The following is a 26,502-nucleotide window of genomic DNA, read 5'->3' on the forward strand; positions in this document are numbered from 1 at the left end:
AATATTTATCCAGAAAGTTAAATTAGTTAAATTTGGTACTTTATCTGTAAAGAAGCAAACTTTCCTGAGAACAGCAGCATTTCTGAACCTGTGTTGACACAGGAAGGAAGATTTTGGTTTTTGACATATGGAGCTCCTAGAAGATTTAGTAAGCAGATAGCTGCTCTTAATCCCTCATGTAATTCTGCTGCTGTGGAGATTGCCAAGTGAGTAAGCTGGAGTTACACATAAAGAACAATTGCTAGGGCCCTTTCTGTACAGCACTTTCCCCCGGACCCTGGGGAATTTTATTCCACCTTCAGGACATTCCAAGACCCTTTTCCATTTTCCCAAAGATTTAAACTGGGCTAGTGGGACACTGAGCATCTGAAATGTATTTTAAGCTTCTTTGAAACAGAAACCCAACACAGCATATACATAACTGCTGCTGCAGAGCAGGTCAGAACGTAGAAAGACAGTATCATTTTTTATGTTCTGATACTACGGAGAGACTGTTTTAGTCAGTAGTAGCATAATTATTAGTAATATTGCTCTTAAGTCCACGAAAATCCTTTTATGTAAATAAGGACTCAATAAAGTGCAGAACAAAAGATTTAAATCTGTATTTTGACTTACATCATTTTCACAGAAATTGTAACTGCGACCACGTACAATGGTTTTACATGAAACAATAAAAGCAATTTATTATGCACTTGTAACTATGCACTACTAATTCATAAAACTGTTTTCGTCTTAGGTCCTCAAACATGTAGAGAAATTCACAAAACAGGAATGTTAGGTTAGACATCAAGTTGTTCAGTACTTGCTATACTGTATTTGATTGTGCACATAAATAGGCAGGCAAACCCAAACTTTTACAACAACATGAAGAAAGGAGGAATCCACCTTATTTACATGTGTCAATTATAATAGACACATATGTGAAGAAAGAATTGTAAACAAGGAAATTTCTAACCATGCTAGGGAAGGAACGAATGACTTCTGCTGTGATTTGAACTTCTGGCTTTTTGTATGTGCTACTGACACTTCAGTTAAGATGCTACCCTACTTTCTACTTATTTCATCCTTTAAATAAAGTAGGTACACTCTTGCCTTATATTCAAGTTGCTGAGAAAAAGAATTCCCCACACATATGTACCTTTTTTTCCTGGGAGAAAACATAGCAGATCGAAAAACAGAGAAGAGGAAAAAAAATAGAAGGTTTTACAAGACTTCTATTTGGATTACCTTGTTATTGTTTTTAATCTTAAATCATTGGTTCTGCATTTATTTAGTTTTTAGACAAAAATATTAATTTCAGATAGCAACTTAAATAGCAACTACATGCATATTCAACGAGTCTGTTTTCTATCCACGGTGAAAAGCACAAAGGAAAATAATGGCATTTACACAATAAATGTAGATGTGAAATGTGCCAGTGTGCCACCTACTGCTACACTAGCACTGTAAGACACTTGCTCCTAATACCCGATAGCCTATTGCCTCTGAATGCTATGAGGTATGTTAGGTATTATACCCACATGAAATTCCTGACTTTTATTGCTTTGTCCTAACAACCTTAACATTCCTCTGATGCAGTTTCTTGATGGAAATAATTCCATCTCTTCAGCTCAAGGTCTGCCTTTAGATAAAATAACTTCGCAAGTATTTTTTTTCCAACTACATTATATATCTGAAACTAAGCCATAAACTGATTTTTTTTTTTTATCAGTTGACAAGTTTTGAAAGGCATTTTAATATTCTAAATTGACTATAAAGCTTAGCAATCTCTTCCCTTTCCCATTTCTACTGAGGAAAAAGAAAACCAACCAGAATGAGAAGCAGAATGAGTTTTGATGGCTGGGAATATATGCCTATAGCACAGTGTCTTGACCTGAAAAACAGCCAAGACATTCCCATTTGAAAGATTTTGTCAGTAATGCACATTTGCAGGAGACTGAAACCTCTCCATAGCTACAAAGCTTATTTGATTTCCACAAGTAGACACAAAACGTCTGTAGCTTGCTTAGAAAAAATTATCCTTATTTACTTTGTTATGCAAATTCTTGCAGAACAATTTGAATTGAAAATAAATGCTGTGTATGATACTAACCAAACATCAAATGTAAGAATTTATAATGTACTTAAAATTTGTTAAAAATTAAATAAGATAATGAGCACTGTGCTTGTGTGAAACAAGAGAAAAAAATTCTATACACTAAATACCTTTATTATTACACAAGCACATTCTTTACTTGAAAGTTTTCCAGTTACCCAGTTACACATAATTTAACTCAGATCTTAACACTGTTAATTATTATCCCTGAGCTTTTCAACTCATTAAGCCTGTTTATATTTACTACTTCGGCCAATGTCTTTGGGTCACAAAACGGCTCTCGAACATGTACGGTTCCCTCTCTACTTGTGTGTGCATTTCTCAAGTTATAATGAAGGCAAGAAGGCAGTTGCTTTAATTAAGAGGGTTGACCCTTTGCTTTGATTTATGGACGCTGTTTTAATTTAATTTCTATCAGTCAGAATTACTAAATATGAAGTTTGAGTCAAACAATTTTCTATCTCATTTGCTTTGACTAACCAGTAGATGGAGCCAAGCATCCACGAACAAACCAACCTGTCACTACCTGGCCAATAGCCCCCATGGCAGGGGGTCAACGCATGCCAGCAGTACCTTATATTCTTGAACCATCCCATTCTGGTTGTCCTCTGGGGGTGGCTGCCAGGTGACCACAATTGCTGTCCCATTCCCATCGTTCTTAGTTACTGAAACGCTCTGAGGTGGAGCGCTAGGAGCTGTTTGTTTGGAAAGAAGGAGTGAAGGTAAGTTCATTACATGCATGGGTGGATTTTTGTAACAGGAAGATGGTTTCTGGGCTACATAAATGCATTCTTTTATGCTCTAACCCCTTCACTGAGGGCAGTTGCTGCCCACTGCCCACAGGACAAAATGACACAGAAGGAAAGCAATGTGAAACTGCTACCAGGCTCCTGAGTCCTGCTGTAGTCTTGCTGTACAGGACAGGATAAGTCACGCTCATCAACCAGACTCTCTAAACTCGGGTACCCATTACCTAGATGTCACAGTCCCAAGCACTGAATTTCTCACTGGTCTCAAATCATCTAACCAAGGATCAAGTTTCGAAAACTAAACTATATAAATTGATCCCAATAGAATGATAGCTCTCAGTTCCTCTACTGTGTGGATAATACAAAACTCATTAAAATCAGGATGAAATGTGTTAACACATCTATAATAATAATTCATGTTTTGAATTTTAAACAGTCATTTAAAATGTGGACACTTAGCTGATGCTTAGGATGAATGCAGTTAAGCACACCTCTTGAACCACCTGCAGCAATAAAACAGAGGTACATGGCATTTATGCTGGGGAGGGAAGAGTGCAGGGGAAAGGCTGCACATACCAAGAGGCACTGGCCATCTTGCATACTCATTAGGCCTAAGCAACAACAAAATGAAGAGCTGCATGAACCTTCTCTTTTTAGTACACATATGAGATGGAAATACATAATTCAGTCCACTCTATATGTTGCCCTCATTCATCTTTTCATTTTGTCTTACTGATTGATCCAGATATAAAAGCCTTCTAAAAATGTGGTTTCCATTCCCTCAGCTATAGTGCTTTGATGATTTCTGTGGTGTCTGCTATCTACTCAAGATAGTGATTAGCAAGTGCTTGAATCTGACAGAAGTCACTTGTGCCCAGACCATGAACTCAGCAGGGAGGAGTGCACACTGCAGCGAAGATAAAAAGCACATTTCCCATTGTGTGCTGGAGAGGATTTTTGCACATCCCTCTCTCCCTGTCTCTTGTGCATGGTTCTGAATATTTACTTCTGTGTCACCAAACAATTCACATAATGATCCAGTCCGACACAGCCTCCTCTGCCGCAGATTGCTGCTCTCAAACAGCATGCACTTCAAACAAAATCAAACAACGAACGTATCAGAGGGAAGCGAGCCAGACTACTACTTCAAAAAGGAAAGATGAAGACTGTCTGGCTCCCACTTGCCTTCTTCCAAGGTCTTTGCAAATTTCACTTCGCTATCTGCTCCCTGAAACTCATTAAAAAAAGGGCGGGCCTTGATTTCGTAGTTTACACCTTTCTTCAGCTCGGGAATGATAACGCTGTTTTTAGTTGGAGTCTTCACTTCAAAGATTAACCACTCCGACTCTCCATAGGATGCTGACGTAGGCCGGTACAGAATTTTATAGCCTTGGATATACTGGGATTGCTGGTCCACCTGGTGAGACAGTAGAACACACAACATAACCTTTAACAAAACTGAACCAGAATGATGTCTGTGACACTGTGCACAGCCCTTGGACTATGCTTTTTATTTGAAGTAAACAACACTGTCAAAGAGGATAAAGGCTCCTTGCATTACAGCAAATTACAGGCCTGATTCACAAGTGCATTAATCTGTTTGATGCTGGTAGAACTGCGCTGGCTCCCGTGGATTTATGAAGGCATTAAAGGGGGATAATGGAGTTGTATAATATGCCCCAGCTCTGTGAAATGAACAGCCTTTGCATGCGTGGAGTGATGGAGCTCAGCACAGGCCAGGTTTCTGGCCACCCAAATCTGCCCGGCAGGGCAGGGGCACATGGGGGTAGGTGGGAGGGCGAGGGCAGGGGATCTACAGCTCCATGAGTCAGGGTATTGAATACGGAGATCAAAAGGAATGCCTGCCAGCTCTCTGGAGGTGTGGAAGCCTCACAGAATCCATGCAATGAGCACTGCTTCCTGCCCGCTTCCTTCTGGAGAAAGCAAAGTGAAAGGCAGCCAGCTGGCACTATCTCCATTGCTGTGATTAGGCTGGGCTCTTTCAGAGGGCTGATTCGTCCAAGCACTTCCTCTGTGTCCACCCTCTCGGCAGGACGCTCCCCTGCTGGAGGGAATGGGCTGTTTTGAGAGGGCTCTGAAGAGGCTCATAAAACTCAGCATGGCAACACAGATGAGACTTGGAAAGCAGATCAAAATGATACTCAGTGGTCCTGAGTGCTGCGCAGACCGAGGGAATTTTACATCACGTCTGGAGAAAGATATCTTAATGTAAACAAGGGTGGGACTCACTGTTTGGCTATAGCTGAAAGAGAAAGCTATCTTACAGAAGTGAAATCTCGTGGAGCATTCACTATCTTTTAACTACCATTTTCAGTGTCTGATGAATAAGAAAGTCCAGTAATAACAACAAAATCTTTAAGTGTGGATCAGATTTCCCCTATTTTCAAAAATCTCAGACAATGACACAATAAAACTGTTTGCTTGCTTGCACTTTTGCTCCAAAAAAGCAACATGCTCCATTTTTAATAATCACATAAAGAATGTGTGTGTTAGCTGAAACTGAGGTAATGCTTATTTTTGAAATTGCAGAGAAGCCACAGGCCACCCAAGAGACTGACAAAAACTGCCTGTCTGGAAAAGGTTGTTCTGTCAGGAAAGGTCAAACGAAATTGCGCTAGGAACCTTAAAGGTGTTTTAACAGAATTAGTTAAACCAGGAGATTGCCTGCTGCAGGTGGCCATGCTGCAGGTGACAGTGTAATTACCATGCAACACAGCACACACATTAACTGCACTTTTGCAGCATCCAGGAGCCCTGGTCATGAACCAGGACTCTGTAGGGGTAGGGTTATGCTACAAAGTGAAGTGCCTTTCGTTCCTGTTTAAAATGTTCTGCCATGGCATAGCAGGGGCTACACCCTGTGCTCTCCTCAACTGTTTCTGCCAATGCATTGACACGTTCAGATGGAAATCCTAAAAAGACCTCACAGCTGACTCCCTTTGGATTTATTTCCACACCTGGTATAATTATTCCCCACTTTTTCTTCATTCTGCATCCTATTTCAAAACTGCTCTTCTTTGAATCACATTTTCTGATTTCATTGCTTGGTACTTGCAGTTTTCCCATGTTGTTCTGACTCTTAATTGCCAAATGTCTCCCTCAGTAAGCCATTTCTAATCCTTTCCTTCCTGAGGCCTTAGCTTGTAAGCCTACTTGCATCTTTTTCATGTATGTTCCCACTCCCCTTACTCCCGGACTCCTACATGGTGGTTTCCTTACTCCCTCATTTCCTCTGCTGTATCATCCACGTGGCCAACTTCCTGCTTCCTCCCACCAGAGCAATGTCAACATGGCATCTGAAAACCATCTGACCTTTTTGTCTCTTCTCTCTGCACTGTATGTACTTATAGCACTGTGGGAAAGGACAGGTTAAGATGAGGCTATATGGGTTTGGGAGTGTTTCTCAGTATGGATGTAGGATGAAGATAAAACTTTCAAAGAGAATAATGCAGTATTTCTCTCCACTGGTGACTGACAGAAGTGGAAATGCCCATGCTATCTCATTAGGGGAGTGATACACTTCCTACTGAAAGCAGTGCAAAAGCTTCAAATTATATGACTTTGAAGGCTTTGATCAGTCCTTTAGCTTCCAGAGGACGACTCTGAACCTCTCACCATATTGTAAACAGCACTCTCTACAGAGACAGGAAATGGTGAAAACGGAGCAACATTTAGTAAAGTAGGAAAGCAAAGCCCGAGCAGCACTCATTCCAGAGACAAACATTTCATTTGCAAGCATACAAACGGCACAGCTTCTTAAAGTGTGGCTCCACTGCAGTCAAACAGTAGATTCAGCAGTGTATATATGACCACCTCCACGATATAGATTTATACTTACCGTCCAATGAACTTCAATTGAGGATGAAGAAAGGATAGTAGGGTTGTGCAGATGTAGTACCACATCACCTAGTTCTCTCTGGACCTGCTTGTGATCTACACCTTGACTTGTTGGTGGAACATCTGTAATGATTTAAGATTTCATTTCCACAAGTATATATGATTGTTAAAAGAAGCATATGTAATTACAAACAAATATATCATAAAGTATGTGATACCACCAATAAAGAATATCCTAAGTACTTCCCCACTACGTAAGAAAAAACTACATGGAGTATTTTCCTGAGCAAATCACCAATGTTTAGGTAGTAGCACTGTCTTCAACAGAGAGAAACAGGAGGGAAATGCTGCATAAAAAGAAAAACCACACTTGAGGATGTCTTTGGTAAGTAACTGCAGCAGCATTTCTTCATTCTTTCCTGTTGGGAGGAGAAAAAACACTGCAGATTCCAAGAGACCTGGAAACCTATAAAGAATGGCAAAAGCAGAAGCTGTATTTTCAGATAGCTTCATGGGGAAACTTACTGCTTGTAATTACAAAATAAATGTAAAAAATGAAGAAAAGACAAATGAGTCATGTGGATGCAGCTTCTCTGATGGCAACTGTCTTCTGTAAACAGCAGGCAGAGCACAGCTGAGTGCTATCTGGCTCTTCTGACATTTGGTCTATCTTATAGCTAAAAGAATTGTTCATATGCATGAAGGGACAAATCCCTCTCAAAATACACAATGGTGCAATGGAAACACAAGAGCCCTTGAAAAAATATATTTAACTGAAACGGAATGACTGTCAGACATGTACAAAATTTACAGGCAATCAGTAACAGGCTGTCTACAATATACATGTACTATGGACAGCACAGTAATAGTTTCTGTATTGATTTCATATCTCTCTCTGATCATTTTAAACAAATACCATGCTGACAAAAAAGATCACAGCCTTAGAAATTCATGAAAAGTACTTACAGTGATGTCTCCCTTTCCTTTTTATTTTCCTTTCCTTTTTTCTTTCTTTCCCTTTCCTCTTTCTTTTCCTTTCCTTTTTCCTTTTCTCTTCCCTTTTCCTTTTCCCTTCCCTTTCCTTCCTGATGACCTTGGAAATTTCCATGCCTGTCTGCTTACAAGAAGTGTCAAAGAGAGAGTACACAGAATTTGTGCATATATTTATGTACAACTAACTACAACTACTGTAAATACATCACTGTAGGTGTGTAGACTTGTCTTGAAAGATGAGATTTGGATAACGCAGTTGATGCTGATATAGAAGACACTTATTTAATACAAGAGTAGCACAGCTGTTGCTTTTTGCCAAGTGGTCACATTCTCAGTTCATCAGCTATTGGTCTTCTCTAAATAATAATAAAACCAATGCTAAGAGGCATTAGGACAATGCATGAATACATGGTTTTTTTTTCAAGAAATTCCCATTCGGGAATACAAAGCCTATGTCACTTTGAACTTCTATCATACAGTTTCCTGAACATATTTACAAGAAGATGGGATTCTTAAAGAAGGAAACTGAGGTTAACATGCAGTCAGTGGGTGACAAATCCAGATTCCTAGCAAAGAACATTGACAAAACCAGAGCACTCTTTTACTGCTGTATCCACATGTAGTATGTTCTGCCAAACAGTCCATTTATCAGAGTAGTTCCCTCCCTTCAAAGTTTGAAAGCATGAAAGACACAAACTTCTGTTTGGAGAGTTGCCTAAATATCACCCTGATTAGAATGTAACAGGAAAGTCAGTGGAATAATTAGTTCTGTCTTTGCTAGTCATAAAAGATGAGTCACCAACAATATGAATCAAACTATTAATAGGCTCAGCCATTTGCACATCTGTGCTATACAGCAATACATGTGCTTTCTTGTTTTGGAGTCAGGCTTCCAAGACAGTGACTGTCAGTGAGAACACCTAAGCATGTTGGTTTTAATGTCACTAATATGCAAAGTGAAAAGATGAATGTAGGTTAGGTTCCTGGTCTGGACATGCATTTAGGAAAAGGCTATACTGCCTTCTAGACAAAAATAAACTGGGGAAGTTTTGAACTTAGCTAGACCACAACTTACGCAAAACTGAAATGGTATTGGAAGAAGACTGGAACTGACACTCTAAAGAACCTGACACTTGATTCTGTTTCTTACCTGATGAAAATTTTATCTATTGGTTATTATTTTCACTCAGGCTTTGTGCGGTTCTCATGTCTTTAGCAGTACTAGATGCCCAGAGGACAGCAAAGCTTTTCCATGCTGTTATAAAACTTTCAGTTTTGCTGAGTGAACAGAATGTTGCCTCATTCCTCACCTTGTTTATCAGTCTGGACATTGATCAGTTCATCAGGGACATTCAGACCTAATACTCTATCTGATATCCAGGAATGAAATTACACTGCATGAAAAATGGACTTGTGCAGAACACTGCAGCCTGCCGACATAGTAACACGTGTTGCCCTATTCCCAGGAATACAGAAATCATGGAATCATAGAATCACAGAATGGTTCGCGTTGGAAGGGGCCTTAAAAGCTCCCCTGCCACGGGAAGAAACAGTTTCCACTAGACCAGGTAGCTCCAAGCCCTGTCCAACCTGGCCTTGAACACTGCCAGGAATGGGGTAGCCACAGCTTCTCTGGAAAACCTGTGCCAGCGCCTCAGCACCCTCACAGGGAAGAATTTCTTCATCATATCTAATCTATCTCCCCTCTATCAGCTTAAAGTCATTCCCTCTTTGTCCTGTCACTACAAACCCTTAAAGGGTTACTATATCTCTCCTTGGTAACAGACTTAGGAACCTGTGCAATGCCTACCACTAGACCATGTTGCCCAAGGCTCTGTCCAACCTGGTCTTGAACACCGCCAGAGATGGAGCATTTACCACTTCTTTGGGCAACCCGTGCCAGTGCCTCACCACCCTCACAGTAAAGAACTTCTTCCTTCATGACTCTGCTGTCTTTATATATCCCCTGAAATTGTCACCCATCAAGAGAAATGCATACTGAAGGACAGCAGTGTGTAACTGTTCACTCCCCAGGGGAGGTGAGAAAGACTTGTTTTCAGACCAACTTTAGGAAAAATGAAAGTCACCAAAGGAAAATGCCTTGTTTCCTTTAAGGAACTTCCTTTCAAAAACAAACACGTACTTACTTATGCAAACAAAGAAACAAACATACAACACAGGCACTCTTAATAAGCCAATGGGTCAATTTCTGCAGTAAGTAGAAAAAGCAGGAGAAAAAAAAAGATTATCTACAGCACTTTTAGTTTGAAAAGAAGGATGTCCAGTTATTCCCTTCTTAAGAATCTAAGTATTTCTCCTGGAAAAACACAGGCTGTGAAGTTGCAATGCATGATTCCCTATACACCATCGTAAGTGTCATTTATTTGCTACAGTGAACACAAAGTTATTTTACATTTCACATAGCTGGATTCAGTCCATGGCTGGACTTCAGTCATAGATGGAGTCAGTAGATGACTACTTCAGCCATTCCTACCCAGCTTTTGTCTTCCACTTGGCTATCTGTAAGCACTCTCTTCTCCACTGTTTTATTTTCAACAGTTGTACTATTGAAATACTTTTAATACATTGCCAAAACCTCTTCTTTACTGGCTTACAATGCACAACTCCTTCCAATTTTAAACTTCTCTCTTTCCTAATGCAGCAAAAATCAACTCAGATTAAATGGTGTTTCTCCCTCTGTCAGTCTTAAGCCTGATTCACTGGATATAATAATTTTTCAGCAGAATTTGATGATTTGTGTGATAACTTAAAAAGGCAGAGATTATTTTTGCTGCTAACAAGAGCTATTCTACAAGATTGTAACTATCTTTGCTATGAGATACCAGAATTCCCTTGGGCAATGCAAATATGCTATCTAAGCAGCTTTCAGAGTCTATGTTATAGAGAAATACAAGTTTAAACAGTGTATTTTACCAGCTAGTATATATTATAGCCAGACAGTTGAAAGCTACGAGAATTCCTGCATCTGGTATTTCTTGGTCAAATTGTGACAGTCACTGTGGCCACCTAAAATGTTCAGCATCAAAAGCTTACCTTGAGTTTTCACTGGATCAGATATTTGGCTTGGGTCACTTAGTCCGTATGCATTAGCTGCCCTCACAAGGAATAGATAAATTGCATTAGGTTTTAGCCCTTTAACTGCAAAACTCTCTGTTTTCACATTTTCAGCTACAGTTTGCCAGCTGCTACCAGATGCATGGCTAAGGATAAAACACACACAACAGCAGGTTAGCACGTGCTTTTTTTACAACATCTTATATATGAGTTTAAGCACAGCAAGATCACATGAGACTCATGTACCTGAAGGCCTCAATTATGTAAGAGGTTGGTGTTGCACCTGAATTCAAATTGGGTTGCCATGACAATGTTACTGTATTCCTGCTGACATCTGTAACCTCAGGTTTTGATGGAGCGCTAGGAATCAAGTTTGGGTCAGTGGGTCTCGGTGGCTGCACTGGGACTCCAAACTCTAACAAAGGAGAGAGAAATGCTGAGTGTAGGCAGGAAGCAGCTGCTAAGCTAACTGCTGTTCACATCTGCACAGGCAATTTATGACACGAGTCAGGTAACTTCCTCATTTCAATTTATGATTTGCCTTTATGTATTTTCTCCATGCAGAGGAAACCCTAATTGATTTACCTTGGACCTCTATGTATGCGCTCCATGTAGCTTCGCCACTTGGGGTTGAAGCAATGCAGGTGTACCGACCAGTGTCACCCAGCTAAGTGGGAAAAGAGAAGAATAAATATTTGAAACAATCAAGCACTCAGTGGGCTAGAAAAGTAATTACAGCTGTTCATGTCATGTCCCGTCCCGTGTCGTCCCAAGTCCCCCGTCCCCCCCCACCGAATGTGGGTAAATGTATTAGGCTGCAAAAAATTCAAACCAGAAATTTGTTCCATTAGAAGTTACAACTTCATGCACTGCAAAATGAAAATGGATACTCATTTTGGAGCATCCCTTAAAGAATTGGTAAAACTGCAGATTCTAATTTAACATTAACTATTCCGTATTGAACAAATGGAAGGCCAATTCTCGTAGCATTTATTCCTTACCCTGCAGAGGTCCTAACAAATAAGTTGAGAAGGAACTCAGATGACAAGACCTTATGCAACTGTCAACCTTATGCCTAAGTAATGCCCAGGGGTTTGTCTGGACTGCAGCACTGGAGAGCATGTTATCCTTAAAATAAAGCTTAAATATTGCACAGGGCCTTGTACATATGGGGTTCCCTGTGTCAGCATAAATTACACTCTACAGCAAACCCAAAAAGGAATCTCCGTGTGCTATTCTCATTGAGTTCTGAATGTTGGATTATTCGTCCATATGTGACTTAATCACATTTTGAAGGAGTTTCTTTCCCTTCCCCTCAAAAGAAATGCTATCCTCCTAAGGTTCCAGCCTCAGCAGATGAGCTGAACGGAAACACTCAATAACCAGAGTTTCAAACTCTAAGCCAGTGTAACTTGTAATTGGTAACAGTGCAACTCTGGGGAACAGAGTAGAGTGATATATCCATCCTAATTTTCAAAAATCACTACACTTCAAACCACAGAAAATATAGCAGAGAATAGCCAGCATGCTAAAACAACAATCAAGCATTTTACAGCATGCGAGGCATAACCAGCAATACTGACCAGAGACCTGCTATAATTCCCTAAGGAAGCTAGATGTTTGACAGGTGGTTAACTATTCTGACCTATGATTATGCTGTCAAGTGAATATGTTTAAACTTTAAAAATAGTTTTAAGAAAGCTGTGTACATGGCTCTATTACTGCAGTATGCTGAACTAAAGTTTTATATATATAAGCATTTGAAATAATAGATTATTTAATCTATTAGTACTAAAGCCCAAATAATTTATGAATTCCTCTTACTGAAATATAAGGCTTACTTTCTTTCCCCTTCATGTTTTAAGTATGATATAATTCCCTCAATTAATACCTCTTAAAAGCATTCTTCCTTATGCAATCTGAAATAATGTGCCCTAGGCAGAATAAGCCAAGGTGTGAAGCATGAAGTATGAAATATTTGAAAGCATTTAAGTATCAAATATTTTAATACATTTATTTAACATTTCATTAATTCTAACTGTAGGATTTACTACATCAAAAGTGCCTGGAGGTGAAAAAACAAAGTGAAACTAGTAAGAAGAAAACCTGTTTGCCAGTTCAAGCTACCTTGGCATATCGGATCTGTAATGCTCCTGTCTCCAATTGCTTGATGCGAGAATCCTGGGTAGAAATGAGGATCCCATCCTTTTTCCAGAGGATAGTGGGCATTAAAGTGCCTGTGGCCACGCAGCTCAGTACTAAAGTACCATCTACAGCTACAGTCTGATTCACAGGACCCTGTCGAATGACAGGGGGAGGCCGGTCTGCAATCACTGCCAGAAGAAACAACAGGAAATAGATTTCTGCAACTGGAAACAATTTCCTAATCATCTAAGCAACAGCAGTTGCTTGAGGCTTTGAAACAAACTAAAGATAATTAAACAAGTAATTAAAGTTCGAGACATGCGTTATTTAGGCCAGGGTACATTAAAATGATGCACAACAACAGCATTTTAAAATGATACACAGCACCATTTTCAAAAAGTAAAGAAGTATTACATATTCCAGGGTCTTTATAAAGTGATGATGGAATGAGAAAGGACTTCCCGAGTTTCTTTTCAAGGCACAGATTACACCTTGTTCATCTTCTACCATTGTAGCAGGTCTCTATATAACGGAATTTATACTTCCAGCATTCAAAGACAGAGAAAAAAGAGGTAGGCATGAAAGGAATAATGTGATGAATACAGACTTCCTAAAAAGATTTATTGTGTAGCATCAAATCATTTTTGTGGTGTTTCCTAATGGGGAGATGCTTAGCAGTATTGTAAACACAAAACTAATGAAAAGGACCATATTAAAAACGTTCAACTAAGAAATATTTTCTGGAAATTTCTGACTTTCAGTGTCTTGATGACTTAATCTGTTAACATGACTTCAAAGCCACAAAGAGAATCCTACAGTGTGTTGGCATCAATTTTAATGCACCTTTCACACAATAAAAATTAAATGTTAGTGATGGATTATTTAATAGAAAGGTATGAAGCAGTCTCAGCATTCACAGATAAAAGAAGGCTTTCTTCTCCATTATCCAATGGATAATAAAAAAAAAAAAAAAAGAGGAAAAAAGATAATAAAAAAAAAGAGGAAAAAGCTATCCTATTGTGTTTCAGTGACCTCCTCTACCTGTACTGTCCAACATGACATGGACTGATGATCTGAAAATAGCCATGCAAATTAAAAACTGGTTTGGTAGCTGAAATATAAATCTGAAGTTCATGAACATCATATATTTCTAAATTACTTTTTGTAACAACAGACAGGGTGTTAGTACTGCTTTTCTTGGCTAAACTCCCACTCCTGTAATTTCATTTGCATGTTCAAATGACACTCTGTGCTTCCAACTGCATAATTCAACCTTTACTTCTTGTCCCAACCTGTTGTAATGCATTGCAATATACTGTAAGGCCTGTAGCATCTTTCTCTGCAGAGACAGTCAAAACAAGCTCACTTATAGTTTGTATTTGACTTTGACAAGTTTGTGAAGAGCTCTGCAGTTGCCAGTGGGAAGAGGCTGACCGATCTGCGCTTTACAGAAGAAATCTAATGCCACTGAAGTCCCTGGCTAACGTGTCACTAAAATCGATGGCAACTTCTACTACTTTTAGAAATACCAGGGTATCATTCTGCATATCCTGCCTTCACTTCTATAGAGGTACAAAAACAAAAGTATTTTCCCAGGACATTATCATATAATCATAGAATAGTTAGGGTTGGAAAGGACCTTAAGATCATCCAGTTCCAACACCCCTGCCATGGGCAGGGACACGCTAAATCATATCACCCAAGGCCTCGTCCAACCTGGTCTTTAACACTGCCAGGGATGGAGCATTCACAGCCTCCCTGGGCAACCCATTCCAGTGCCTCACCACCCTAACAGGAAAGAATTTCCTCCTTATATCCAACCTAAACTTCCCCTGTTTAAGTTTTAACCCATTACCCCTTGTCCTATCACTACAGTCTCTAATGAAGAGTCCCTCTCCAGTATCCCTATAGGCCCCCTTCAGATACTGGAAGGCTGCTATGAGGTCTCCATGCAGCCTTCTCTTCTCCAGGCTGAACAGCCCCAACTTTCTCAGCCTGTCTTCATACGGGAGGTGCTCCAGCCCCTGATCATCCTCGTGGCCTCCTCTGGACTTGTTCCAACAGTTCCATGTCCTTTTTATGTTGAGGACACCAGAACTGCACACAATGCTCCAGGTGAGGTCTCACAAGAGCAGAGTAGACGGGCAGGATCACCTCCTTTGACCTGCTGGTCACGCTCCTTTTGATGCAGCCCAGGATACGGTTGGCTTTCTGGGCTGCAAGCACACAATGAAGCTGGCTGTTGTTCAGTTTTTCATCAATCAATACCCCCAAGTCCTTCTCCACAGGGCTGCTCTGAATCTCTTCTCTGCCCAACCTGTAGCTGTGCCTGAGATTGCTCCGACCCAGGTGTAGGACCTTGCACTTGTCATGGTTAAACTTCATGAGGTTGGCATCAGCCCACATCACAAGCGTGTCAAGGTCCCTCTGGATGGCATTCCTTCCCTCCAGCATATCAACCGAACCACACAGCTTGGTGTCATCTGCAAACTTGCTGAGGGTGCACTCAATCCCACTGTCCATGTCAGCGACGAAGATGTTGAACAAGACCGGTCCCAACACCGATCCCTGAGGGACACCATTTGTCACTGGTCTCCAGCCGGACACTGAGCCATTGACCACAACTCTTTGCGTGCAGCCATCCAGCCAGTTCTTTATCCACCGAGTGGTCCATCCATCAAATTGATGTCTCTCCAATTTAGAGACAAGGATGTCGTGTGGGACAGTGTTGAACGCTTTGCACAAATCCAGGTAGATGACATCAACTGCTCTACCCCTGTCCATCAGTTCCATAGCCCCATCATAGAAGGCCACCAAATTGGTCAGGCAGGATTTCCCCTTAGTGAAGCCATGCTGGCTGTCACCAAGCACCTTGTTGATTTTCATGTGCCTTAGCATGCCTTCCAGGAGAATCTGCTCCAAGATTTTGCCAGGCACAGAGGTGAGACTGACTGGTCTGTAATTCCCCGGGTCATCCATTTTCCCCTTCTTGAAAATGGGGTTATATTTCCCTTTTTCCAGTCATCGGGAACTTCACCTGACTGCCATGATATTTCAAATATGATGGACAGTGAGTTAGCAACTACATTTGCCAGCTCCTTCAGGACCCGTGGATGGATCTCATCAGGACCCATGGACTTGTGCACGTTCAGAGTTTTAAGATGGTCTCGAACCAAATCCTCTCCTACAGTGGGTGCAAGGTCTTCATTCTCACAGTCCCTGCATCTGCCTTTCAAGACTTGGGTGGTGTGGTCAGAGCCTTTGCCAGTTATACAAAGCAACTACCCATCAGATCAAACCAGAGCATACAGTCACAGTAAAGGAAATATATTTAGACTATTTTTTTTTTCTGAGTTCAGATAGCATAGGACATTAACAAAAATTCTCTTAATTTGCTTATTTCCTATTTTAAATTTACTTCTCACCTCGCCATGGCCTCCTGCCCAGTGAAAAATGGATAAAAGTGGATTAAGAAATGTGGCTCACCACTTGTGAGAAACCAGAGGGCATGCAGTCCTACTCCTCTAAACAATCTCAATCCAGTGGGTGTAAATAAGTTTATTCTCCAGGTTCACTGTGTGTTTCAAGTACTGCATTATTTCTATTATTTTATATAGGATAAAGGCCTAGTTTAGAGACACTTTTCTCCCTTCATAAGTCTCTCCACAAACTGCACTTATTCTCTTTTTCTTTAAATGCTAAGATTAGTATTTTTGTTGTGTATGGTTGCCATTAAAAATATGAAGTATTTCTGATAACTGGCAAATTGGCCTCATGTCAGCATATATTACTGCTTGCAGTCATGCTCCCTTACTTTTTTTTCCCCAACTGGCTCTCAAAAGGAATGTACAATAATATTAATTTGTATGTTATTCTACTGACTTCCACACAGGTTGAGTTTTTTTCCTTGGTATACTGCAATATTAAAAAATAGGGGAAAACAGGTAAATGAAGATGCTAAGGAAATGGACACACAATGATAAGGACAAAGATCCAGGCCACAGGCAATTTGAAAGTAGATTAAATCTAGTGGGAGAAACTAAAATAAAAAAGCCAGATAAATTAACAGATCTGACAAAAATAAACTGAGCACACTTACCAAATGCAAAACGGAGATACAGTGTTACACAATATCCAACATGTTAAACCCGTGTCAGAGCTAGCCAAACCAGGACTTTAATGTTTAAAGACACATGCTATCCACATTTATGCAAAGCAGATTTCAAAGTAGTGTCGTGTCATCCCACTGCTGTGGGATATAACAGATGCTAAAATAAAGGTGTAATTACCATCAGTAACTTCCAAGTAGGCTTTTGTTATGATACTTCCTGCAACATTTAAAGTCTGGCAGATGTAGTACCCAACATCAGATCTCTGGACATTGGTGATAGTGAGGTCTCCTGTCTGGGAAACTGAGAATCGGCTGGATGACTGAGGGGGTTGGTATGAGAAAAGCAGATTCTACAAGATGTATAGGAAAAAAAGCGGGGGAAAATGGGTTAATGAAATTCAAACATAAATAATCTTAACTTTAACACATCTAAACAAATTCATTATTTTCATGTTACACATAAAACATTCTGCTCTTCCTATCTTTTAAACATGTCTATACCACAATGTAAATAGCTATAATAGAATTGTTTGTGATAAAATGGGTGCAGATACACACATATGATTGTTTAAGTCTTTCAGGATTCCTCTAACACCTCTACGTTCGATAGAGCCTCTATTTGTGTAAAGCCTCTATGGCTTTACATAAAGTTCAATATGCAGTAGCAAAGATCTGTTGTGTACATACACCATAATGGTATATGTACCACAGTGCAAGCAACTGTGGTGAACCCAAGCAATTTACTTTAACATTCTTTAGATCTTATTCCATGGCATTCTATTTATTCCACTTAAATGCAGATGCTGGTTTACTTACTTGTATTTTAACTTTTACCTTCCTAAGAAGCAGTTTTATAAATAGAGATGTTGTTCAGGTATCTCTAATCAGTGTTTGTGTTCTATTATTAGTCTTATAATACAGAATTAAATCCTATGCCAGTTTCTACTTGGGCAGTTTTGGTATGAAGCGCCTAGTATTTACCAATAGTGGTAAAAAATCAGAATTGCAATCAAAATAACACAAGTCCTTTACATTAAATACTGCTCCCAAATTTCTACCTCTGGTTGAACAGTTTATGAAGGGGAATACTTCAAGGTCACAGAGGCTATTTTTTTCCTCTCTCCTTCTTGCCTAACTATATTTTCATTTCCAAAAATCACCCAGGGGAATGGGACACAACATCCCCTACTTCAGTATTAGCAAACTGTATTCATTGACCTCCTCCTCCTCCTCCAGTTCCCGCAATCATCACAAGTGGTGACTACTCAGCAGTCAAAACTAAGCCAGAAAAAATAGGAAGTAGACCATACTTTGGGGAAAAACAAATAAAATCCAGGTCACTCAAAAATACAAACTTAATACACTGGCATACTTACACCACTTAAGATTATCCTCTAATTAGTTCTAAGTTCTACTTAGCTATTTCGACAGAAATGTTGCAATGGAGTAAAGAAGCCAGTCTTTAAGTGTTCTCAGTTTCTCTGGCCTATTGTTTTGGAACACAAAGCACCCTGTCATATGCTATCGCACCATTCATTCTTTCATTCACAGGAAAACCAGAATCCCATATTCCTTCTTTCCTTCCAATAAAGAATACCTTGTGTCACATCCCTCGTTCAAAAGATGACTCCGTAAGAAAACTGTGATTCCCTTGCTGTGCTATATTGTGTTTCACCCACTGGCTTTCAAGATCCTTTACAAAGGAGCTGAAAATAATTTTCCCTCCCATTCAAATAACAAAACCGGGAGAAAAAGCGACCTATTCAGGTATGAACCCAGGACAACCTGTCAGCCAGCTGAGGGGGAAAACAGATCTCCTTAGCCCCAAATCAGAGTCCTGCAGTGATGCGGATCAATACAACAGCTTAGTTTGCCAGACAAATGCAAACACATGGCAAACCAACAGCCATACTATGAACCCAGAGCCAAACTTTTTAGAAATTTGGGAGTGTTTGGGAGTTCAAACAAACTTTAGCATTAGTCATCTCCTCATCTCTCAAAAGTTGTCCCTGTTAGGTGAAAAAGATCGTCATAGTAGTGAAACATGGAATATTTCTAGCTGTTTCAACAGCTAGCATGCATGCGACTTAGGAGAAGAGAAGAAACATCCAGCATCTCCAAGCTTTAGACCTATTTTCCACATCTTTAAATCAATAATTACAATATTTTTCTCTCACATGGTATCATCTCTTTAAGAAACTACTAGGAAGAAGGGACACAGAAAGACTGTTTTACCTGACTTCCCTCTCTCCGCCAAAAGATGGCTGGCTGAGGGTTTCCAGTTGCTTCACACTGGAAAGTCACAGTTCTCCCCAGTGCAGCTACCTGATCTCGAGGCTTTACAACAAACTGTGGAGGCTCTGAAAGGAAAATGCCGAATCAATCAATCAATCAATCAATCAATCAATCAATCAATCACAGTACTATCAGGCTATTTGAAAGCACATTTTGCCTACTGATCTTAAATCATGTAAAACAGATGAGTTTAATACGGAGACACATCATTCTCTAACAGCCACAGCATCACTCAGATCATCTTTTCTGTTGCTGGACCTCCCAGTTAAAACTGTGCATCATACACTTTTATTACTGACCACTTACACAAGGAAGTAAGCCCCACTGACTTAATAAGACAGCTTGCAGAGCAACAGTCACCGATGCAAACAAATTTGTTACAAATTTGGCTTTTAAAACAGGAATACAACTACAAGTCAGAATGGGGAAATCTTTGAGGGACACTGGCCCTCAGGCCATGCTTTGTCAAGGGCTGTAATAAACACTGTTGAGTAACTATGAATTCAGGCTTACATGCACAAGTGTCATCATCTACGATTTAGGAAAGCCGAGGAGAGAAAAAAACCCTCAAGTGCTTATATAAGAGACTTCTGATGTTCTTGAGGTCTCAAAAAATTTAAAGTCAAAAGCCCTAGAAAAACTATTGAACAAATTTTAACCATTTAAACTCTTCAGTCCAGCTACTTAAGAGGAATGAATTTAAAGGAACAGCAGAGCTAAATGTCTCCCTCATTTACATAGGCAGGGGCATGTTCAAACAAAATATATATGCAAATGAAGGCAAATTTGAAACATCTGCTCAGCCTATCATTATAAATACTGCCAGCTTTGTCCAAACTGTTTGATTTATACAGGCTTCAACAACCCCTTCAGCCAGTAGTAAATGGAATGTCAAAAAATCATGTCAGTCACATTAAAAAAAAAATCATAGATGACAGCATTAGGTATCTTGATGGGGCTAACATAGATACAGCCTAGCTTGTTTTATAGGGTGTTAGCTCTCACTTCTGTAAAACTGAGAATTAAATGAAATTCCATTTATTTGTTCATTTACGATGCTGTCTGATCATCTGTCCAAAACTAATTATGCTCTCTCTCTTCTTTGGGTTGAGAATAAAGGGTGTATTTTTAATCTGACTTTAATAATGTTTTTAGTGTCTTGTTTTTTATTTCATTCTTCTTTCAGACATTTCTGTATTGACAAAATTTTCTTTTAAAAAGAGTGTGAATCATGTAATTTAAAGCTATCACTCAATGTGTTTTATAAACATCAAGTAACAGTGGCGTAATCTATAATGAATTAAGTAGCACTCAAAGTCCCTCCTAAAAAGAATTGCTTTCAGTGCTCCTATGGGCACTTTCAGTTATCTGTTCCTCATGCCATGTGTCCCTGTTCTGTACTGAGTTAATTGTAGCGTATATTCTTCCTACGACCATCCTGCTTTGGAAGGAGTTTTTAAATCACAACATATTATTCACATTTGGATGCAAATACTACCTTTCCTAGAACTTCCTTAGATAAGAAACTATGCAAAGTGAAGGTGAGATTGACCAACAGTAATCATCTGACTTCAAAACATTTAGCTCTGAAACATTCAATCAGTACTTCAGGAGAAGATGTGGGAAGACTCTGACATGACAGCATGCTTAATTTAGAATGGAAGGTGACACTGTTAGGAATTTGCCACAGGGCTGTGAGTTATGATGGGGAAAATGGAGATGAGGGTGAAGCACCTTTGTTATGCTGTTGGATTCTAATGACAAGAATAAATTTAGCATATAGTTAAATTCAGGGCATGGTTGGCTCTAGTCTGTGACACAATGCCACACTAAAATGAACTGAGGATTTCTAAATCCTGAGCTAGTGCATAGGATGTATAAGGCTTCAGATTTCACTGAACTTAAGAATGAATACAGTTGCAAGAAGATTAAAATGGTCCTGCCCACTGGAGAAATAGCTTAATGCTTGTGATTCTAGGACCTGAAGATGATCATTCAGGACTACAGAAAGCCAAAAAAATGAGGGTAAATTCTGTCTTCCAGGTAACCATGGTAGAATTTATAAAATGTAGATAGGTATATGTTTCTCTAGATATTCTTCTAAGTATGTATTTAGCATGCATATTTACCTCTATATGCATGTGTATTATGCATACGTGGATTATTCTAAATCTATCGCCATTAAGATAAACAATAAAAATCCTATTAGCTTCAATGTCAGAAGAATTAAACCAGGTTAAAGTGAAACTCTGTTATCAAATTCCATTCAACGTGCACTGTACTGGAAACATTTTCACTGTGTTTTTTTTAGCTTCTATTTGCTTTCACACTTTGGCTCCTAAACGTGTGGTATGTGATGAATATATGGTAAAAGATGCTGAAATAATAATACACTTAAGGAAAGAAGAGCTTCTATCTTTGAGACCTTTAACAAAAAGAATTAAACTGACAGAGCACTTTCGAAGTTCAACTAATACAGTCAACGAAGAAAGAAGACATTAGGATTTGACTCATTACATCATGTAGAAACAGAAAGTTAGCAACCCATTACCTTTCTTTGCCATTAAGTTACCCATACTTCATGCAGAATTTATTCTGTGCGATGTGTCTTGTCAATAACAAATAAAAGATGGGAGCTGACTGATTGAAGGACATGGAAGGGGATGGATGGGAAGGGGAGGAGAAGTTCCCGTCACAGTGATACGATGACTAGAAGATGGCCAATAAAATTTCAACTTACCAGACACAACTAAAAACAAAAACAAAACAAAAGAAAACATGGAATAAATAAAATTGAATAGACATGAAACAAAGCAAAGAATAAAGCAAAATTAAAATAAAATAAAAAGGACCCTTGATAAGGACCTTAGAAAGCACACACATAATCTGATACATGAAAAATAGGTTTAAAATGTTGAATCACATATTTGTTATTTGATTTTTAAGCAGAAGTCTCTATAAAATTCTGAAAGTAAGGTGTAGAGGTAAATGGTAACAGACAAATAATGGTCAGGCAACATGGATTCTATGCAAAGTCTTTCCAATGAACTGTTGTGTAACCTCTGTAGCCTTGAATAAAGTTTTTTCATATTATCATTATTTCACTGGATCAAGAACCTTCCGTGGTAAAATTAACTTGAAATCTCCAGTAAAAATCAATCTACAACATTGCTGAAATAGAACAGTGCCATTTACACCCTTTCTGAAGCACACAAACATCTACAAATGGAAAATACTTGTCTAATAGCTATCACAAAGTAGGATTATTAAAAAGTTAAAATATGCTGAGGTATTTAGCCCACACAGTTCTTTAGCATAAGATTGCTGTATCAAGGTCACAATGCTCACTATTAAACTGCAAATGCAAATGAAACCACAACTAAAATTAATCTGAAAAGATTTTTAACCCTTTCCTTCCTCCCTCATTCCCAACCTCATTTTCATGAAAGTATTCAAAACCAGAGACTTATTGCAAAATATTAGATTGTTCAGTATAAAATTGCCAGTGCTAAATTATCTAATATTAAATAAGCTTCCAACCATAGCTGAAAATCTTCATAGATTTGAAATGGCACAGATCCTGGCAGGCTGGCTTTGCTTATAAAAGAAAGGCATGTTAGAAAGCATTCCAACTACATATCACTAACTGAAAGAACAGGCTGCAAGTAAAAATGTAAGAATCATGCATTTCAAAAATATATACAGATACTGGAAAAAGTCAATAAAAAAGTAGGTTGCATAAGATAATGACAGTAAAAGTAATATATATGTATATTAAAAAAAAAAATGTTACAAATAAGCCTGTCGACACTTTGGTCTTATCACTTTATACTGAGGGTTAAGTATTGTTCAGCAGTGTACACACTTTCATGTCGAGTAGGTAAGCACCTGCAATACACAATCCTCTGATTAAAAACATGGAGTAAATTAATAATATCCCATCTGCCAGCATTCATTAGGCATGAGGAATACTAGTTTACTGTTCAAATAAATACAGCGGACTCCAGGTGTATTATGAAAATGAAGCAGAAAGAGAATCAGATATATGACTGGAATTTGGATCATGTTGAAGCCAAGAACCTGAAACTGAACGCACTAAAACCAGATCACATAGAGAATTTGGGTTTAATGTTATTAAAGACATTCCTTAGGAAATACTCCCAAAGAAAAGAAGTTGAAATTGCTATTTTTCAAAGATCTAAGTTTCGATCTTAAGGACGTATTCTGGATGTACATTAGCCTTCTTTATGTGTGTGGGTTTAGTATTTCTCAAAGAGAAAAATCGGCATGCGTTATTCTGTTCAGATTATCTGCAAGTCTATGATTTGCAAGAGGAGTGGCCAAGAAATTCCTGAGACAAATATGCTTATCCCCAAGACTCAGTTCCTAGCTATTCTTGATCGTGCCTAAGTAGATTATACAGTAACCATTAGTTTTTAACTGAAAAGCTCTCTATTAAACTTGCAATCACAGTCTGACCTCCTCCTGAATTAGAAATGCTTCTCCATAAAACACAACCCGTGTTCCACATGAAACAGCCTGATAAGAGAGTTAATGGGATGCAATTCTTGCGCAGAGGAAGTAACTTTGAATCACTCATTTTCCTTTACTCAAGTAGTGCCAAAAAGAGAAAAGTTCAGCCTTCTTGGTAGCAACGCAAAGCTTCCTAAGCCTTCTTACTGAAATCACACTTGGAAATGCCTAACAGATAGAAATCTGTCTTGGTTGCTCAATTAGATATCTACAAATTAAATTAACTTTTAAGTGCTGAATTTCCACCTTTCTTTTTACCAGATGGCTTTTACCTACAGTAGTAAGTCAAAAAAACCCGTCAAGAAATTGTATTTTTTTTGCCCACCTGTAAAAACAGAGGCGATACTGATACATGAAAGTAAATCCTTGTAGAAACAGGGCATCAAACCTGTAGCAATTGCAAAGGGTGAAATTTCATAGAAGACTTTAAACAGTTCTGTCAGAGGGACATCACGTGGTTTAAAATAACAGCAATAACAGCAACAACTACAACAAGGACCACTTTCTTTGTTTGATTTCCATCCTACTGATATCCATGGTTACTAAAACTGAGAAGTAAATGACTTCTTTTCTATTGTGGCACATTTTATTTGTCAGCACTTTCAATTATAAAGTAAATTAATTTTCCCTGTGTTTATCATGGCTTTTCACATGGCAGCTACGGGGAATATCCTATTTGTAAAGACAGGAAGTTAGCATGTAAAACCACAAATACCAAAGGAATAATACGTTTGACTTCCAAATAACTTCCTTGACATGTGAGGTTTTTCAGGGAAGACTTGTCCAGTCACTGAACAAAAACCAAAAGGGAAGTGACTTCCAGACTACTGATGTGATCTTTTAAAGCGTTATTCTTGCCAGAAATCCTATCAGCCTCACTGGGACTATTGGCATCATTAAATCCACTCGCAGGAGTAGGATTTTGCAGTTTTAGGACTTAAACTACAGACCAGTATAGTTGCCAGATGTCAATGGAGCAACTATTGTATCTGACAGATTTAGTAATGTAGGGTCATATGATAATCAGGTTGGAAGCAACCTTGGAGGTTTCTAGTCCAACCTTCTGCTCAAACAGGTTCAGCTATGGGGTCAGACCTGGTTACATAGGGCTTGAAATCTTCCAAGGAATGAAAACGCACAGCTTCTCTGGGCAACCTGCTCCACTGCTCGACTGTCTGCTTACTGAATAAATTTCTCCTCATATCCAGCCTTATCTCCCTTGTTTCAACATAAATCCGTTGCCTCTTGTTCTCCCACCACAGACCACTGTGATGACCCTGGGCCTCATCTTACCAACAATCTTCCTAGCTACTGGGGCTGCTGTTATGCCCCACCTCCAAAAACACTTCTTCTACAAGCTGTGCAAGCACCATTCACTCAGTCTTTCCTCACAGGTACGTATGAGACCTCAACATGCTGTGTGTAATACCTAAATCTCAAAATAACACATTTTGGAATTCTTCGCACACAGGTGAATGCCAGTGTCGATCTAGTGTTTCTCTCAAACTCATCTATTTCCTCATATTTAGAATTAAGTAGTACAAAGTTGTGTCTATTTCTTACTCTGATAATGGACAACCTATTAACTTCAAGTGCCCTGTTCTTGAAAGCTGTGGTAGTAATTATCTATCTCAGTGAAAGTAAAATTATAGACATTTTCATTCATTTGTACTAATAAGGTGCTTCTGAGATGCTGAGATCCAAGGTGGTACCTAATTACTCAACAGTACTTTGTTCTGCTTATTAAATACTCATTAATTATTACTCTATTTATGAGTATCTTCTATGCATTCAGATGATATCTTGTTATTTAGCTGACGCAAACAGAATACTTCTGATTTAAGTTCAATGTCTTTCAGTTTTGATTAGTTAAATAAGAATTTTCATGTCTTCAAGGACTACTTGACATGTACAGAGGCTATTAAAAAGGAAGCAAGAAAGTATAATTCTATACCAGAGAAATGAAACCATCCAGTCTTCAGATCAATAATTACATACAACAATCAAGCTCATATACAATCTCTTTAGCTTATGTATAAATCCCTGGTGATATGGCTAATCTAGGAAATGGCAGTCACAATGAAATTTAGCTTGCTTTCAAATAACTTTGTGATGCCTTAGTCCCAGTTCAAGTGAAAAATATCAGAGGTTGAATGTGCCTGTAGAAACAAACTGGTACGAGATGGGCTGCAAGTATGAGCCTGTGTGCTATAATTGAAAACGGAGTTCAGGAGCATACATTTCTGATGTGGCTGGCCAGGTAGAGGCTAGACAGAGATAGCATAGAGATAGGTACATTATCTCTCATGGAGCACTGGAATTCAACAGAATGGCTGACACTCAGTTGTTTATAATTTTGGTATGAAACAAGTGGGTGAGAAACCCACTATTTCTAACCTCTGTCTGAAATGAGTGGGTACAGAAGATTTGGGTACTAGAGTTACACACACAGGAAACGTAGAGTCTGAGTACATTTAGCAAACTGCTCAAACTCTGACTCCTCACTCCTTTAAAAAAAATAAAGGCATTGGAACAATTTCATTCTCTGGTCCCTCCCCTATTTCCAAGCAAAAACTAAAGCTGACAACCTCTTCTGTTCATAAACATGCTTCATTCCCAAGCTTGCTAAACTCTGAAATCTAATTAAC

At 38.9% G+C, this 26,502-nt stretch overlaps 1 protein-coding gene across 1 annotated transcript in view; it reads right to left on the reverse strand.

The window, feature by feature from the left end:
• The window catches only part of ROBO1 (roundabout guidance receptor 1), a 707,430-nt gene that overhangs the window by 45,210 nt on the left and 635,718 nt on the right, over positions 1 to 26,502 (reverse strand). The window contains exons 9-18 of the mRNA XM_062602019.1: positions 22,062 to 22,070; positions 19,262 to 19,386; positions 17,205 to 17,376; positions 12,898 to 13,103; positions 11,356 to 11,437; positions 11,017 to 11,185; positions 10,750 to 10,916; positions 6,704 to 6,825; positions 4,030 to 4,261; positions 2,669 to 2,790 (exon numbers count right to left, since the gene is read on the reverse strand). Coding sequence (XP_062458003.1) covers positions 2,669 to 2,790; positions 4,030 to 4,261; positions 6,704 to 6,825; positions 10,750 to 10,916; positions 11,017 to 11,185; positions 11,356 to 11,437; positions 12,898 to 13,103; positions 17,205 to 17,376; positions 19,262 to 19,386; positions 22,062 to 22,070 — 1,406 coding nt within the window. The remainder of the gene's footprint in view (positions 1 to 2,668; positions 2,791 to 4,029; positions 4,262 to 6,703; positions 6,826 to 10,749; positions 10,917 to 11,016; positions 11,186 to 11,355; positions 11,438 to 12,897; positions 13,104 to 17,204; positions 17,377 to 19,261; positions 19,387 to 22,061; positions 22,071 to 26,502) is intronic.

The sequence above is a fragment of the Pezoporus occidentalis genome, unplaced genomic scaffold (assembly GCF_034315485.1).
Source record: "Pezoporus occidentalis ecotype Australia unplaced genomic scaffold, CSIRO_AGI_Poc_V1 ctg74, whole genome shotgun sequence".
NCBI classification, from domain to species: Eukaryota; Metazoa; Chordata; class Aves; order Psittaciformes; family Psittacidae; genus Pezoporus; species Pezoporus occidentalis.